We start from the raw sequence: 18,206 nt of genomic DNA, 5'->3' as shown, positions 1-18,206 counted from the left end.
TCCAAAAGGACTTCTTTAATCACATTAGTTTCGCTGCCATCACCCTGTCTTCAGGTTCTTTCTTCTTTCCTAATAGAACCAAATCTGCTTTTGCCATCTCTTAGGTCCAACATTAATGCTCCTTTGCATGTTAATTACTGTTACTTTACCTATAACATTCAGCCCACTATCTTTGGCTCCCCAGTTTTGCATCTGAAGGCTGAGAGCTGTTACTTTTTCCACGTGGCAGAAGAAAACACTGTATTGTGCTATTTGATTCTCTAATGGCTCTGTATAAAAATTATTGAATATAGAAGAATGTAAAGCAGAAAGACGTAACAGTTGAGTGAGGAATACACCCAGTCTCTGTTTTGGATTGTAATGTGATTTATGAATGAATTTTCCCTCTATTATAAGATGTTAGGCGTGGCTCGTTATACTAAATATTGTATCAAACTTTTTAGGAAACTTCTAGGCAATGTTTCATTTATACAGGCAGAAGAAAAAAAAGTTTAAGGAAGTTTTTTGTTTTAAAAAGGAAGGAAGAAAAAAGAAAAGAAAGTGGTAGCATAGCCAGAATAAGCTCTCAAAAAGAGCACTCACAGATTAAAAGATAATTGTTACTCTTCCAAGCAGAATTTGCATTGGAACAGCTATTAAAAAACCCAAATACTAGGTATGTCAGTTTAGAACTCAAGACCATATCATCCTATAGAAATTGTAGCTCTGTAGCATTTCTTTGGTTAAGTAAAAGCCAGTTAGGCTAACATTTTGTTATGATCTTGAGGTGAAATTATTTTCTGAAAGAATTACAAAAGTATATTGTGGATTATAATCATATATTAAAATGTACTTTACATTTTAGTCTGTATAATTATGTACTAAAATTTACTTTACATTTTTAGTCTGTGTACAGATTTAAGAAAAAATTAGACGTGTAGAGAAAAAGATCAGGAAAGGAAGGAAAGGATCTAGTGCAGATTACACTATATGAAACATGTGTTTGAGATAATGTTGATATAGCTGAAGTATGTGGCCTGTGTTATCCTTCTGTATACAAGTGATGTGCTCATTCCAGCTCTACGCATGCACACACAAAATTTTACCTTTGACATAGTAGGGAATAATGCCAATGAGTAATTAAGAAAGCATGGAAGTGAAAGTCAGTCTTGTGCTAAATTTCTGAGGTGATTAATGTTATTTAATACATATTACAGCTGTGATAGTCGAAGGACACGTCTGAAGGTTTGAGGGGAGACGACGTCTTTTATTACACCATAGAGTTCAAATAGTTTGAAAAAATAGTCAAACTTTCAAGCCTCAATTTTTCTCTCTCAGATCACAGTATTTATAATGATCTGTCTTGGGATATTAATGTACCAGGCAGTGTTTCTGATAGTCATTCATTTCCCAACTTTGGTCAGGAATGAATGTTTCTTTTTCAAAGATTTGTAGTAATGTGGTTCTCAGAGACTGCAAATAGATGGTTTAGCTGAATACAGACAGTATATTGAAAATGTCCAAAGAAAAACAGTAGTTGAAGGGAGAGATCAGCTCAGAGCTCTAGAAGCAGTAACTGGTGTTCCAGGGCAATGGGATCTTTAAATACACAGTAATTTTCATCAGATTTTCTTACGAAACCTTTAATAAGCCTGAGCTGAGTCACCTACATCTTTTTGGTAGAACATCAATCTCTCATCTCAGTGTTATCACATCCTCTGTGGAAGAATTCCAGGGAACTACACAGTTTCTTGTGAAGCTGGGAGGAAAAAGGGGAAAGTCCTGTGTGAGGGTTTTAGTGAAAATGCTCATTTTCAGGGTTGTGTGTACAAATGAAAACGTTATGTGCTTGCAACGTCATGTATTGCAATTAGCTGTAAGGAAAATGGTTTTGTCACAGATATGATGCTCCTATAATTCATTTAAGAAGCTACAGAAGAAATACAGTTAGAAAAGTAACTGCCGAGAGCTATATGCGAGTGTAAATCTAAAGTAGTAAACGTGTACTCTACTACTACTGTGAAGCATCAAAGTGTATTCTGTATACTTTAGGGGTAACATAGTTTTAGAGCATATAACCTTCATTCCTTACCCTTTCCAGTTCCCCCATCGCAGGCAGTGAGCCCGCTGCCCACTGCTCTGCTGCTGCTCCGTCGTCCCCCACTTCTGGTGCCACTGCTGCCCTGCACGACTGAAGGATAATCTGCAATCACATAAGAGAGTTGTGGCTTCTGAAGTCTGTCTCTTGCATTTTGAAGGTCGTGTGTCTTATCTATACTGTGTTTGCAGAGTCTTGAGGGTTCTCTGCGTTGGCCCGTGTCATTCTCTCTCTAGTTCCCTCACCCGAAGGACGATGTTCTTTCATACATTCCTGGTGCATGTTAGCACATTATGATGAAATATGGTCTATAATCTGTAGCAGTGATTGATAAATTAATAGTGATGTACTGATATCTCCTTAGAAGGTGGCAGGTCATTTCTTAAGGAAAAAAAAGAAGGCATGGACGTTATATGTAGTGATTATATACCACAAACTACGTTTCTTCACCTATGGGGGCACATCCTCCAAAAAGGTAAATCTTGCTCCATCCATGCTTTGGGCACGGGGAGACTGTGTTCTTCTGTGTATATGAAGAGGGGGGAAAGAGCAATAAGAGAGGCCAAGAAAAGGGATAGAGGATCCTTTGAGTCTCCTTCCTACTCCAGCTAACAGCCTATCTGACAAAAACAAGTGTTTTGTGGTTTTTTTTTAAAAAACTTTGTTTGTTCTTTGTTTCAGGTTATCTGTGATATGGAGAACCAAATCCAAAAGCTGAGGGAAGAGCTTATTCTGGTAAAAGCTCAGCGGAAGCAACAGCTGCTGGAGCTGCGCTGTCAGTGGGACGAGGAGAAGCAGCGGGCAGCTCGAGACCACGAGGCAGCAGTGAATAAGTTAAAAGTGGAGGCAGAAAAAACGATGCTAGACCTGAAAAAGATACATGCAGCAGAAATGGAGAAAGCCTTGGACAAGGTAAGAGGTTTGCATAGGGCTGCTTCTTGTGGCACGGCCAAACGGGAGCGATCCCCCCAAAAGTCAGACAAACAGAGTTTCACTGAGGGAGAACGTTTAGGGGTCACTTGAGTTGAAAAAACAGACGGATGCTGTAGATCTGACATTGGATGCCACAATCGTGGCACGAGTATGGAAAGTTTTGTGGTTCTGTAATGAAAGACTTCTCCTCGAGGGCGCAGCGGTGGCGGTCGCTGCTGGAGAGCGGGGCTGGGGCAGCACCTTCCAGCCATGGTGAGCATGGAACGGGGATGACCCTGCGGTGCTGGGGAGCTGGTGGGACTTTAAAAATCCAGATGATTTCAAAGGCAAAGCCAGCCAAGGACTAGGCTAAGCACTTTTGCTTTGCTGGAATAGATGGAGTAGAAAGGGCAGTTCTGTCAAACCAAGTTTTTCCTCTTTTAAAAAGAGGGAAAGTTCTTAAGGAGGAAAAAGTTCAGGCTAAAATGCAAGGAAATTGGGTCTGGTCGCTAACAATGGCTGGTCTACTTTCGCCTGCGTGCATCGGATGAGCGAGTACTGTGTGAAAGGCTTGGAAATAGAAATTAATGTTTCGGATACATCAAGGCTTCCCTCCCCGTTCTGTTCCGCGGGGTCACTGACTGCACATCAGTGCTTGTACCAGCGTCTTGAATTCAAGCATTTCACCACGTTAGGGGTGATATGAGCTAAAACATGTGAGTTATATTTCAAAAGCTGAACTAAAAAAACCCTACTTAATATTTATGGTAGAGGCGGTGTATACGTAAGCAGATAGTTGTCGAAGTATCTTTTATATGCGTTAATGTAATAAATCATACATTTTCTTGCAAAGTGATGTTCCATGGTGCAAATTAACAATCTGCATATGCTGTTTGAACAGCCTTTGTGAAAGTGACATTTCATTTACCTGCGTCAGGTTCTTGGTCTGTAATTTTAAACAGCATTCGGAGGATTATGTTGGAAATCTGCCAGCCTGAAGCCATTAAAATGGCTGTGATCAACAATTCCGAATCTTTTCTGAATGTAAGGAAAGCTCCGCTTGGCATAATTATTTAAAGCCAAGGTCACAGAAAGTATTTAAACCTTTGAAATTCATCATTAAAGGATTAATTTTAACTCAGGAAGACATTGTCATTTTTGCTTAAAAATGGAATTTGAATCTCAATTCTTTTCTTTCTTTGATCTTTTTTTACATGTGTAGTATAGCAAAAGAAAAGTTAACTTCTTTGCATCCTTAAATTAAAGTTACAAATAATCCTTCATAGGGCAATAGCTCTAATAGTCTTGAATTGTCATTTCTGTCAGAAACACTATTTTTTTAATTTGTTGGATTTTTTTCTATTTTTCAAAAAAATTGCTAATTTTAAGCTATATTAACTGCTATTGAATTTTTTTTTTATTTAACCTACTTCCCTATTTTTACCTCTAATCAGAAGAGCACGTGTTAAGTAAAAGATAGGAAGGGGGGGGGGGGAAAAGTATCTCTGTTGGAAAGTCTTCCAGAGACATGTGGAGATACCTTGCATTGCCGTCAAAACTCCCTTTACCATTCTGCTTCGTTTCTGTCTTCCAAATGTACAACTGTGGAAATTGGCCACAAAATCCAAAAATCAAAGTAGCTTAGAGGGCAAACTCCATTTAAAGCTCCAATGTTACAGTTTCAGCTAACTTGGTTCAATTCTTGATCCTATTCAGAACTTTGATGAAGAAGTTTTTATCCAAGGGGGGGGGGGGAAGTGCATCTTAATTGCAGCATGAGTCTTGAAACTTGTTTCTAAAAGTCTTTTTATTTTTCCAGCTAATCTTGATACCTTGAAATTTAGGACAATACGGCAGAAAAATCTGTCCTCTAAATTTTCTTTTTTCTGCCAATTCTGTAAACATTGCTTTTATCCAAGGGAAAGCTGAATTTCACTGTTTAGGGTTGGAACATTTGACTGTCCAGATTTTCTGAAGGTCAGTCCGTTCCCAAGTGAAGGATCTTCCTCTGTGGTCTGTTTTGTGAGTAACGCGGATTTCTGTGCGGACTGCTTTGTGTAATTGTGCACCGTTGTTCACCTGAACATGAGGAAATACAAAAGAAATGGCTAAAACTTAAGTGGAAAGGAAAAATGAAGGAAAGATGAGTAGAAGGAGATACAGAACTCATATGGTATTGCCCTCCCCGTAGCCGTGCTGCAGTGGGGATGGGAAGGAGGAGAGTAGGGGGCAGAGATTGAGGAACAATTTTCATTGCAAGAACACTGGACATTTAAATATTTGTTACTATTTGTAGACAGCTTTTCAATATTTAGGGACACGTAGTTTAATTTCCTGAGGTCTTCAATTTTCTCTTGCTTAAAAATCTCAACTTTAAAGATAGTGCGTTGTTTATTGTACTATTTTAGTGATTCATTTTGTTAGTGATTACAGCATACAGTGCCAGAAAGTTGCTCAATAAATGTAGTACGGGGATGTTTTTGAACCTGGGATTCTAAAAGCAAATATCTTTTGGCAGTTACTTTATCTCCCGGTCAGTAGGCAATGACAAGTGGGAAAATATTTAGCAGGTTGCCGAGTGGCACTGTGAAACCTGCACTGTAGGAAAAATAAACATGACATCTCTTGTTGTGGAAATAATAAAGGGAAAAGTCTGTAATTTTCCAGTGTTCTCCCCTGTTGCAGGCATTATTTTCATTTAAACACCATTTTCTTACAAAGTGAGCTATAGCTGACATAAATATACACGTTACGAGGAGCGTTGACCCTGTTGTGGACAAGTTGGGCACCTCTGAGACTTCTCCGTGCTGAATGCTGCCTCTGAGCTGCACTGGCGCTGGAGAAGGTGGTGAGGGCTCCACCTCAACCAAAGTCAGAAGACTTCTGTAATTAAGGTCTTTACCACCAACGTGGCACAGAGAACCAGGGCTGGGGTGATACAGGAGCCGCTCAGCTGGGCTCATGCCAGGCAGAGGTAGCCATTCTTCTTCAGCCTCACTTTTTGCTGGATGTGGTGCCACAGCCTAATCACACTTGATCACCTTATTGCTTATTTTTTAAGACTTAACATGGTAGTTATATTAGAACACAAAGTCACCTTATCAGGTAACAAATTTTAATGTCCTTAGGGTCAGATAAGCCATGCTGGACATAAGTCAGACAAAAATTCGAGACGATAGCATGGAGAATTTGAAACAGTACTTATCATGTTTGTAGGACTTCAGTACTTTTATAATATCTGTTATCTGTGTCTGACATAAAAATGACTTGAGAATATCTCCAAATTATTTCTTGTCTATTAGTTAAGGAATCTGAAATATAGTTTCAGAAGAACACTTGTGTTCGATCATAATGATTTTGATTTACTTTTAAACCATTAATTTAATTTGGTTGCTTTTCATTATAGCAAGTGATCATAGTTTTCTAACGTGAGGGTCATTTTACTTTTTTATTTGCAGTCATACCGCATTGCGATGAAATGAAACATAAGCTGTTTAAGAAATAAACACATCAGAGATACATAACGCTGTCGTTGGGCTCCACTAATGACTAATTTCAGCAGGGAGACAGGTGTGTTATAGGTTGCATCACTTAGGGCACAAACACTGATCAGCCAGGTGTGATGGACTGTACAAAGCTTGTGAGCATTGTCAGGTTTGCCAGAAATTACTAAAAGCAAGAGACAAACTGCATTTCGAAGTGCGTGCAGATGTGAAGCTTGGCTAACACAACTGTTTGTAACATTCATCTCTGGTATTTTCTTGGCAAAGAGAATAAGCATTCAGAAAGCATGACCCGAGCAGATCAGTAGACATGCTAACAATGCTCAAAGGAAGCAACCTTGGAACTGAAAATATCTCATAAAAAATTTCGCTTGGAGCAGCGCACATGAGTAAATTGGAGTGGGAGAAAAAGGGTTTGGATTTTTTTCCTCTCTAAATAATTTTCAACATTTAGCTTTTTGTTGACTTCTTTTCTATATTTAAATAGATATTTTGACTCTTCCTGTTAAATCTTTATGCAGGTTCCAGGAACATCTAATTCTTTTTCAGTGCTGCTTTTCTTGTGGAGAAGTAATTTACATTTTTGTGTATTGACTGTACTGAGAGCCCATGATATTTGATTACAGGATGAAGCTGTAGTCAGAAAAAAGAAAAAACAAAAACAAAACCAAAAACAACAGAGTCAAACACTTTCGTTTCTGGACTTGCAATTGTTCTGTTGTCAGTTCAGTTGTGAAATAGTTCACTTCGGAGAGATGGGACTCCAAGATGACATGCAACCTGGCCAGAGCCATGCAAATTGTAGTTGTAGGTTTTAATGTAGCAGTTTGTTGCACCCTGAAATTTTGGTTATTTTAAATAAAATTGGACATTTACAGTGTTTTCTAGTCTAAATGTAAAATTAGGAACTAATTTTACATTTACAGTGTTTTCTGTCTGTTACAATCACTCCACTTATGTCTGGTGGGAAGTCCATGTAAAACTGAAATGCCCGAGGAATTCAAAGTTAAGGTCACTGTGTAAGTGACCACTGCCCTAATTAAGAATAAATGTGCTATATAATATTTATGTTGTAATATAATGTTTTTGTGACAAGCTCTTTTTCAAAAATCTGCAGTGTGTCCTGTACTTGGATGCTTAATTTTTGAACAGCTTCAGCGTGCATACAGTTTGCAAATAACGTACTGATAATGTGCCCTGCAGAGTGTTTCAGTCCTCCTTTTAGCATCAAGCTTTATGATGCTGGATTAATTAACCAGCAAGTACAGCCCTAGGATGCTGTCCAGTTGGACATACTCATTGGGGATACTTTCATACTGCATATGCAGGAAAATCTGTAATTCACATTATCAGTTGTGGCACAATTGTCAGTACTCACAAATGATGTCATACTGTTCAGCACTGGCAAAGAAATAGAAGATGAAGAGAAAGAATATGACATCTTCAGAGACTGAAGAGATGCTCCAAGAGATACTCTCTTAACAGTATTGATTCTCCCCTAAGCAGTTACTTGTGCTCGTAAAGACTAAGCGTTACATGCTGCCCATGAGCTGTTGTTGCGTGCTGTCTAGTTCTCATTCTTTGCCAACTCTGCATTCATTAACTACCAAATATGGTTCCATCTTTGTATCTAAGACCTTCTGGAGACTGGACATCATCTCTGCAGCAATTCTGTAGGTTCTTGCTTAGGCTTCTTAGCTTAATGGAGTCTTTGATCTGTGGCACCTTTCGGTTCGTTAACTTGTCCGCTAATAGCCGTAGGATAGAAAGCTTCGTTTCTGTGAGCATCCAGGTGAACTATTTTCACATTTGTTGCAGCAATACCCTGGTTATTTACACGGGGGCAAACAGGTCAGCCATGAAATGGGGACATGTATTCTCACTGAATATAATGATATCATTAAATTAGGAACTAATTATAATGTAGATGTATGTTTTTCTATTTGCTGAATGCAGTCAGGATCTCCACCACTTGCTGTGTATGTGCCCTTTTTTTTAAGACAAATTTTTTTAAGTATTTGTTTGAATCCATTACATGAATTCTTTTGTTGAGATCTTAGCTATGAATATTCTAAGGAGCTTCTCATTCTTACCAAGAGGAGTTGGATATTCCCCAAGTCTCTTAATTTTTTTCATTATAATCCTTGAACGATTTTCTGTGATATTATCTCTCTTTTCCAGAGTAGTAATATTTTTGTTGTTTTTGTGTTGTCCAGTCTGTGTACATTTACTTGCATTTGGTTCTTGAACATTTCTGACACGGTGTTAGTGATTTACTAGCTAATATTATTAAAAATGAGCGTAATACTTCATCTTTGTTGGAGAAATTCTGCCAAAAGCCTAGAAGATCAAGAGAAAATAAATGTATTTCAGAAAGAGAGAAGATTTGTATGGCAAAGTTACTGTATGTTAGCTCAAGAAGTGCAGATTATTTAATCTGTTTCTATAGTACCTTTACAGCAAATCTTGCAATAAAATTTTGCTCACAGACAAGAGGAGAAAACCAATTTCTGCTCTACTGTGTCCCCTTTTGCACTGCTCCTTCCTATCCCTCCAAAGCAAAAGAAAGATGATAGTGGACCAGGAACATGGTCACAGGAATTGCATCATGCCTTAGGGGAGCCATTTGGAAGAGTCTTCAATCAACAGAGCCAAACATGAAGAAAAATATGGTAGAATAATCTCAAGGATATTTCACTCAAAGGAGACTAAACAGAATTTATGGCTCTTTCTGTAGTGGCGATATTTCAAGCAACAGTCTCAGTTATTCACAAAGAGTTACTCTGCTTCTGCCCCTTTTTTAAAAAACAAACAAAAAACCCCTTACAACAAATCAGAAAAACAAACCAGGAAACAGACAAAATTTCTGCCCATCAATTGTATTTATAAATCTGATTCCAGAGATAACCAAGAATAGTTGGTATAACTGTTCTGTGGAAGAAAATATGCATCCATGAGCATTAGGCTTAATTTTTTAGCATCATTTTGGAGAGGAGATCGAGCACCACATTATTTGCGCTCACAAATAACATCATAGGGTTAAAAATTAAAATGACTGATGCAATACTGTTAAGAAATGAGAACCAGATAGGAAGAAGTGTAAGTGAGCTAAATGATAAATTATGACAAAATACGGAATTAAAAAGATAGCTGTCAACAGGGCAAGGGCTGATATAATTGAAATTAGAGCTCTATCATGTGGCCTGTCTTTCAGCACACTTCATTAACTCCCTATCACGCCAATTGTAGTTGGTTAGTTGTTTGAAAAGGTTTTGGTTGGTTGGTTGTTTTTTTTTTTAACTAACTGGTATTAATCTAAGGTATCTATCTAAGAAGTATTCACAGGTGGGTTGTGGGGGTTTTTTTGTCTTCTCTGTCTCCTATTTCTTTTCAAGTCTGTGTCCAAACACCACTTCTAGCTCTGCCTCAGCAGGGCACTCTCTCCTTTTTCTCAATTCTTTAACTTCCAGCTTGTAGCCTTTGGTGTATGTGCATAAGATCAAGACTCATAAAACCATGAAGACGGAGGATAAAGTGAATGTTGAATTGTCATATACCGCCCAAGAACTTGGGCGTAGTTGCTGGAAACTAATGAGAGATTGATTTAAAACTGGTGAAAGAAGGTACTTCTCTAAACAACAGATAGTGAGCTGCTTAAATTGATTTCCATGGAGGTTGTGGAGGCAGATATTATCAGCAAGTTCAAAAAGGATTAAACAGTTTTATGAGCAGCGTGTTCATAACCAGTCACTAATGGGAATAAGCAGGGATTTAACATCTAACTTCCCTGCTAGGGCAGTGGTGGGGCTAGGGGAGAACAAGGGGCCGGGTTGGTGCAGCCTCTGCAGGCAGCGTCAGGAGAGGACGTTGGGCTCGGTGGCCCCTGAGCCTGGCTCTGGAGGACAGACCTGATGTTTTTACTACAACTGATGTTTCAATCTTAACTTTCCTGGTTACAAAGTGCAGGAGACTTTCCCGGTAGCAGAATGACTGTTCTAATTATTTTTTTCAAGTTTCCTGAGCCTTTCTTCATTATCCAAACAAACTACAAGACACCAACTGTAGCTCGTAATACACAATTGCTTTTTATTTTAACTTTATTAAATGTTTTTTGAAGCCCAATTGAATCATTACCTCATTCTCTCCTTTTTTTCCCCAATACTAGGTGTCTTGGAGAAGGCCAATTGCATGTAGCTACAGTTTTCTCTAATTTACCAATTTTCCTTATCTTTACATCCCAGGGGACATTATAACATTAGGAAAAACATTGGCTGTTCTCCAGTAAAGTAGCTGGTTGTAATGTGAGATTATTTCTTTTTTTTTTTAAAACAACTTGGCCAATTCATTCTTAGACTCTTTCAGAATTGTTGAATGAATACCACCTGGTCTGGGTGCCTGGACAGGGAAGAGAGGACAGACCCTACAGCCAATGCCCTGTGACTGCATCCCAGTACCTGCAGCAATCACTGCTGGTTTCGCTGGGGCTTGTTCACGGTTTTGTTTAAGCAAACAACAGTAAATGGTATTTGTTACTTGGAATTGGTAAATACCAATTTACCAATACCAAATACCAATACCAAGTGGAAATTTCTCCTGCATCCCATGCCACGTGCTCCACATTCTTACTTTTCTCGAAAGTTTTGGGGGTAATGCATCCTTTACACGAAGACTTTCTCAGGTCCCCCAAACCTGAGGGTTGGCACAAGCCAAAACAAAAGCTGCCCCACAGAACGTGTCCATCACATCCCTGCTTAGGTCAGTATTTGGATATTTAAATTTTTCACTATAGCTTTATTTTAGAAAAAGTGCTCAGTTGTCAAGACCAAACTAATGTAAAACATCTTTATTGCATATTTAAATTCTGGCACAATTTGAAGATGATGTTTGCACTAATTTGCTCTTTCTTCATATATTCATAATAGAGAAAAGCTGCAGGTGGCTTTTTTTTTTCCCCTCCCCTTTTTGGGGGGGAAGGAGTGTTTGGGAAATAGGGAAGGGGTAAAACAACGTTATTAGTCCTTCAGAGTCTTTAATGTGAAGAAACAAAAGTGTTCCGAAACAACTTGCTTACAGCTGCAGAACATGTCATGGAGTAAAACCCACCTTCTTTTAATGGGTGAGAAAGAATTCTAATTGTTTTGAAGTTCTTATGATCAGTCTGCATATGCTTCATTGTAATGTGATACTAAAGTGCCTCAATTATGATTTGTATATTTTGGTGCCAGAAGGTTTTTTTTCTTATGCTAAATTATTAAGTTCTGTCAGCTGCTGGGCTGTCATATAGAGATACAGTAAATCACATTATATTTTGTCATGGATTACACAGAGCAATAAATTTGGGAACAGAGATCAAAGTAGTTTCACAATCACATCTGAGTGTAGGAGGGGTGTTTAACTTGTAGAAAATCTGATTTAGGTGAAACTGTTGCAGTTCTTGTGTGAATTTGAAATGAATTTGGTTGTTTGCTTGAAAATGAATAAGGTACAAATCCCCCAAAGAGTTCTCCTGTGTTTAGTTCCGAGGAGTTAATTCTGACCTACAGCTGCAGGACGGAGAACGGATAAATAATTAAACATTGGGAATGTTCAGAGTCTCGCAATGTCTTATTTATGTTTTTAATTGCTTTCATGATTGAGCAATATATTCCATTCTCTTTTTAATTGGGACTTTGCTGGACTTGTGTGTAGTTAGTCATCGGTACGGTAATGCTTTCTGGCTCCGCGAAGTTGTCGTTCTTTTTGGGAAGCTTTGTTGCATTTAAAACTACAAAAGTAATCCAGCATAATCTTGCTAAGGAACACCGATTGCTTCAGATCATAGATTTGTTAGGGGATTTTGTCGTATATTCAGTGTTTGTCTTTCCAGCTGTAGAAGCTTAGCTTTTGTTGGGCTCTTGTCTAATGATGCAACTTGGTAATACCAAGTTAAATTAGTAATACCGAGTCTGTCCTTTTGTTTCCAGTTTTCTTTCTACTTAATAAAAAAGGTTCTCTCTCAAAATGATACATACGTAGGATATTTTCCTAGTCATTATCTCCTTAACACTTGCTTGTTATTGCCACAAAATTCAACTTAAAGCAACGATGGAGAATCTAAAAAATAAAAATCGCATTCTTACCCCTTTATAGTCCTTTCAGGAGCCTTATAGTCTCTTCTTGGCAAAAATCAAGGAGTGTAAACTTAGCTGATATATAACGATAAAGTGCATTGGTCTCAGAAATCTCTGACTTCTGAAAGAATTGCGTATTGTAAAGCTCATATTTAGTAGCCTTCAACTGAGTCAAATCATGGATCAGTGTCACATCTTGGTACTGTTGTCTTCTATTTGTGGAGGGAACATGAGCTTTGATTTGCATCTTCAAAGATGTTTAGCAGCCTGTCCCTTCGTGATTTTACTGTGTGTCAGCTGTTTGGGTACCAAAAACATCTGGGCCTGAGTGATACAGGCTCTTCTGTAAATGTCTTTGTGTTAGAGTGGGAGAGAGAGACAGAGCACACTTGAGCGAGTGAGGTGCCTGTGTAGCAGAGGTGCCCGGTGTTTCTGATGAATAAAGGCAGCTTGTAAAAGCTCGAATAATTCCTGTTGGGTGCATGTTTTATTTGTTAAGGTTCTGAAAAAAAACCAAAACCAGCGCAACCACTTTTGATATAATGTCTTAAACTCACTTTAAATAACCATCTTAATTTAGTTGGACAGAACAGAGGAAAACCAGGAAATGTTAAAAAATACAATCCAGGAATTCATTTGTGCTGTACCAGACTTAGGCATGTAGCTGTGGGAAAACTGGGCTTCAGTACCCCAGTGTGGAGAGTGCTGCAGTCGCGACACCTTCGCTGGGTTTACTCAGTTCATCTTATTTGAATGTTGAGCAAAAGGAGGAATCGTGTCATACTGTAAAAGCCACTGCCTCCCATCTATTTTGGCAAAATGTCACAGTAAGTCTTCAGATTAAACGACAATTCGCTGTCTGTCCTTGAAATGCCTGCTGCATGCATCAGCACTGTTTTGTATGAAGGGTCTTTAAGGTATCGAACAATTTCTTCTGGCAAACCTAGACCATCAATCTGATTTTTTTTTTTTTTTATCAATTCAAGGCCAGGCTGGATGAGGCTTTGAGCAACCTGGTGTAGTGGAGGGTGTCCCTGCCCATGGCAGGGGGGTTGGAACTAGATGGTCTTTGAGGTCCCTTCCAACCCAAACCATTCTGTGATTCTATGATTTTATATATTGTATGTTAGGCCAGATCGTGCAGTTGGTTTTAAATAAGGTGCTTGGCTCGCTGCAATGTTGAATAGAAATCAGTATTAGTGAAGTTGGAAAATATTTAGATGCTCAGTAAGTCCATTTAGATGAAGCTGGTAATTGCGTACTGGTGTGCGGGTGGTATAACTTCAGCATCAGACGCCGTGCAGCTGGAGTCTCATCGAAGAATTTCTGGAAGAGTTAAATGTCTGTATTTAATTTCTCTGCGTAATTTCCGAATGATTAGAAATACACAGTTAGTTTAAAGGAAAGGACTGGAAATCAGAGTTTTCCTAAGGCACAAATTGCACAAGCAGTTTTTGGTAGGCCCCCGTTAAGCACAGAGTTGCAATGCACCGCAGAAGGGCAATTCTCCGAACAGGTAGAGTGTCAAATTCATTTCTATTCATTCTTGGTTTTTTTCCCAATGAAAAGTACTTAGCACGTGAATGAGAGGGGTTTTTTCCTAAAGATGTATGTTTAAAGGAAAAAAAAAAAAAGAAAAAGATTTATGGACCTACAAAAGTGAAATGTAAAATAGATTATTAATAGGATTTGTGAGTATGACAGGTTGGGATTTCTATCATTCGTTTTCAGAACCCTTGAAGTCATTTGGTACTTGACTAATTATTCTGTTAACACCGTTTTGGATATTGAACTATTTTTAATAGTCTTTTAGGTGGCTCAAATTACATATTTGAACTGGGATGCTATTTTTGGTGTTACACAGAGATCTGACTTTCCATTTGTTAACTGATTGGTGGGGAGAGCAGCAGAAGGAACAAGAGTATTTGCGTGGAAAGTCACCACTGTCAGTATTAGAGGCACAGAAGGAAAATAGATGTTTCAGGCTTTGAGGTCGATGTGAAATTTTTATTTGCTATCTGGTGAACTTAAAAGGTGATCTGCTAATCTCTGAAGTTTAAACAGATCGTGTACGGAGAGTTTTAACGTACTTAATAACAAAAATTGCCACAGTTAGCCATTCTGAAGGTCATTTTCTTTTGACGTGGGTCAAATGACACAATCTTGAATTTTGGTACAAAGCATAATGCTGTCAAACTTAAACAGAAATATTCCAGAATGTGGAGTGGTGTGTTGTTTTTTAAGGTAAATGGGCCCCATTTACATTAGTTCTTTGATGTTAAATTCTTTGCTGCACATCAGAGAACAGTTGCTTCTTCCCTGGAGCAAGTTTTCTTTCTTCTCCTTCCCCCACCCTTTGATTTTTTTTTTTCGGGTTTGTTTTTTTTTTTTTTTTAGTTTGCTTACACTTTTATCTAACTAATTATGGAGGATCAGCTTATATATGGCCATCATTTAGGTAGTTGCAGGCATTTTAAAAAATGATTATTTCATAGCTGTTTAACAGATTTCTTAAATCTGCTTTTCTCTTAGTGGATGTGGGTGTGTATCTCTAACCCTCTAGTTTAAGAGTTATGTTTGTGGGGGCTTTGTTGTTTGTTTATGTTTTAGGGAGGCTGCAATCACATTGAAACACTACTGAATCAGTCACAAGACTGTAATTCATGTATAGATGAAGAGGATTTCACTATGCATCCTGAACTCTTACAGATCTACCCATGTTCAGGTTGCAGGAGTTGGTTTTCCTATTCATTTTGCAGCATAATTGAAATCGAAATTCCCAGCAGCAAATCACCGTTGTAAAGCTGGAAGATATGTACAGATCTGTACTGTTCCAAAAAATTCTTAACAGTTGCATTTTTGATGAGCAGTCAAGATGACCTAAACACCTTCAGGGATGTTGATGGAAGATGAAGTTGTCCATGTGTCTGCCAACTCCATAGCGCAGGTAGAGCTGCTGTGGACACCAGAGGTGGCTGTACTGGTGAGCAGCCCCCGGGGCTGGTTAGGGCACATGTTCCATCGAGTGGAACTAGATCTAGAAGGTCCCTCTAATATATCTTATACCTTAAAAATAACATACGAAATTTTAAAAATTAGGATAGTACATGGTATGCTTTTGCGGTGTGGTCCCACCGTAGATCCTTTAATTTTATTCTTAGTAATGCCATTCAGTTTAATGAAAGGAAAAAATGAAAATCAGACTGTGTTAGAATAGCACCCATTAATTCAGATACCACATCTGTAGTGCTAATACCGTTTTTAATTTTTACGTGAAATGTTTTGTTAAGTCGGTGCAGTTTTGCTCAGCAACCACAATATGATGTTTTAAGGCTTGTTATAGAATTATAGTTGGTTTTTAAAACCAATTAACTGTAACAAGGACATAATCTTTTTAATGCAAAAGTCCTCACTCTTTAATATAAAATAACTGCATGTAAAATTGTCATAATCAGATAATTTTAGCTAAAATATGTATTAACTGTGTGAAACTAAACAGAAGTTAATTTTTGAATCAGTGGGATTCCTCTATGGCTCATCCAATTTAAACCTTTTTATTACAAAAATGGATATTACAATTGATATTTCTGACAAGTTTTTGCCAAGTGTGAATTTCAACAGCTACCTCTCGTACACGGAAAACTAGTTTAAGACCATTAACTATATTTGCAGTGCTGCCCTTTACTATAAAAAGAGTTAGACTTTAATGAATACTGGCTGACCCTCCAAGTGTTCACCTTCCAGTTGGATTCTTATTCATTATGTTTCTGAAATAGCATGTAGCCTGAAAGCGAGGGAATGCCCTTAAATAATATGGAAGCAGCTTATGCTTTGTACAGTGCATGGACCAAGCAGCCTGTTGTAGAAGAAAGGAGCCCAGGAAAATGGTGCTTGTGTACACTGTGCCATTTTTAACCTTCTCATTTGTCAAGATAAATGCAATATAATCTTCTGTGGTGTTCACTATACGCAGCCGTGTGTATTTACTTTGCAATAAGCCATTTCTTACCAAAAAAAAAAAAAGTAAAAAGGTGCTTTTTTTGGTGTAGCAGTGCTACATGTGCCCCAGGGGAGTAGGTTTCTGCCTCCCTAGGCTGCAAAGCACCAGCCTGTAGTCAAGAGGTATTAAATTAGTTTAGTTGTAGGTTTTAAAGAGGGGAGAGTTTTATGTTTCTGCAGTAAAAGAAGATGGAGAAGAGTGGTCCTGTGCATCACCATGATTTAGATCTTTTCAGCTGGCCAGTGTGCTGTAACTTGTAGAAGCTGCCTTCTGCAGAGCTTCGCTGGTGCTGCCTGTGCAGTCTGTGATGATGCAAGACCTGCACAGTGTTACAGATCTAGAGGGAAAAGCTGAAGTTAGCAGATGTCCATAGGTTTTAATGCCACAGGGTCCAGAGAGCCAGTTTTTGAGCAGATCTAAATGTGTTTACCATCTCCAGTGGAAGTTTTGGTAACTCAGTATATCTGAAAATCAGACCCCTCAAATAAGGATGTTTGGGACTGCAAGTAAATGCAAGAATTTGAGGTTTACTGATGACTGGAAGACAACTTATAAATAGTTGACTAATTGGAATTTGTTAAAGCCATTATAAAATCCAGTGCTGTAATCGCCTTTAAATAAACTGGTAGAATATACTTTTTTTGCTTTCAATTAGGAATAAAACACTGAAATTCATCATATCTTTCTTTTGGATCACCTCTGTCATGTCTATCAGAGGTCATCCTGGTTCTACCCAGTGCGAACAAACAAGTTCTAATTTGTTTATGAAAGTTGTGGGTGCTTTTTTTATTATTTATTAGGATTTCTTCTACGGGTTCAGGAGGTTATAAAGCTGCTTCTATGAAAGATGAAGACTTTTACCCCAGACACGTTGAGTGAGAGCAGCTGTAATGTGATCTTCTTTGCAGTGCCTTGCTGACTAGTATCTCTCCCTTTCTGGGCATAAGACTTATTTAATCTATTACTGCAATTTCTTTTTTACTTTTTTCCTTAAAGATAAACTGGCAGTTTCAGTCGCTTTGTGATACGCAGTGGTGGTAAAACATAATCTGAAACTAGATGTCAATACAGCCCAAAGAGTGTGAACATGGGTCAGCCCGAGCACAAAGAGAAATGTAGCACGCACAGAACTGTCTGGCATAGCTAATTCTGTGTTACTGCTCTCTTTTGATTTCTGCCATCCCTCGATATGGCCTTACAGTGTTTGTGACACACTTTAAATGATAAATGTAGAAGTGGTGGAATTTAACTTGTCTGGCGCTCCAGAATTTTTGTATATGCTGCTTTAAACCAATGTGTAGTGCCATTTTCTCCATTTATAACAAAAAAAAACCCAAAACATGTTCTCAAAAATTACGCTTGTATTTGATAATTGGTTTCGATATAAGTTTTTTAGTAGATTTCTTGGTAGCAACAAACAGACGAAATATAGAGACCTCCGTATGTTTCAGAATTTTGGAATCTGAAGGGATCCAAGATCTGAAATTGCAGTATCATGTAAACTTTAGGATTATTTTTAACAGACTTACATTAAGCTGCCTGGATCGTCCGAGATGATTGGAGCCCTATCATACTTGGTGATGATTCCCAAACACTCTCTGCAA

At 38.2% G+C, this 18,206-nt stretch overlaps 1 protein-coding gene across 1 annotated transcript in view; it reads left to right on the top strand.

Moving 5' to 3' along the window:
* Positions 1–18,206, top strand: part of CEP112 (centrosomal protein 112) — a 167,190-nt gene that overhangs the window by 104,164 nt on the left and 44,820 nt on the right. The window contains exon 21 of the mRNA XM_086624318.1: positions 2,759–2,989. Coding sequence (XP_086480444.1) covers positions 2,759–2,989 — 231 coding nt within the window. The remainder of the gene's footprint in view (positions 1–2,758; positions 2,990–18,206) is intronic.

Source organism: Tauraco erythrolophus, chromosome 20 (assembly GCF_009769465.1).
Source record: "Tauraco erythrolophus isolate bTauEry1 chromosome 20, bTauEry1.pri, whole genome shotgun sequence".
Taxonomy (NCBI): Eukaryota; Metazoa; Chordata; class Aves; order Musophagiformes; family Musophagidae; genus Tauraco; species Tauraco erythrolophus.
This window is presented reverse-complemented; position numbering and strand designations above follow the sequence as displayed.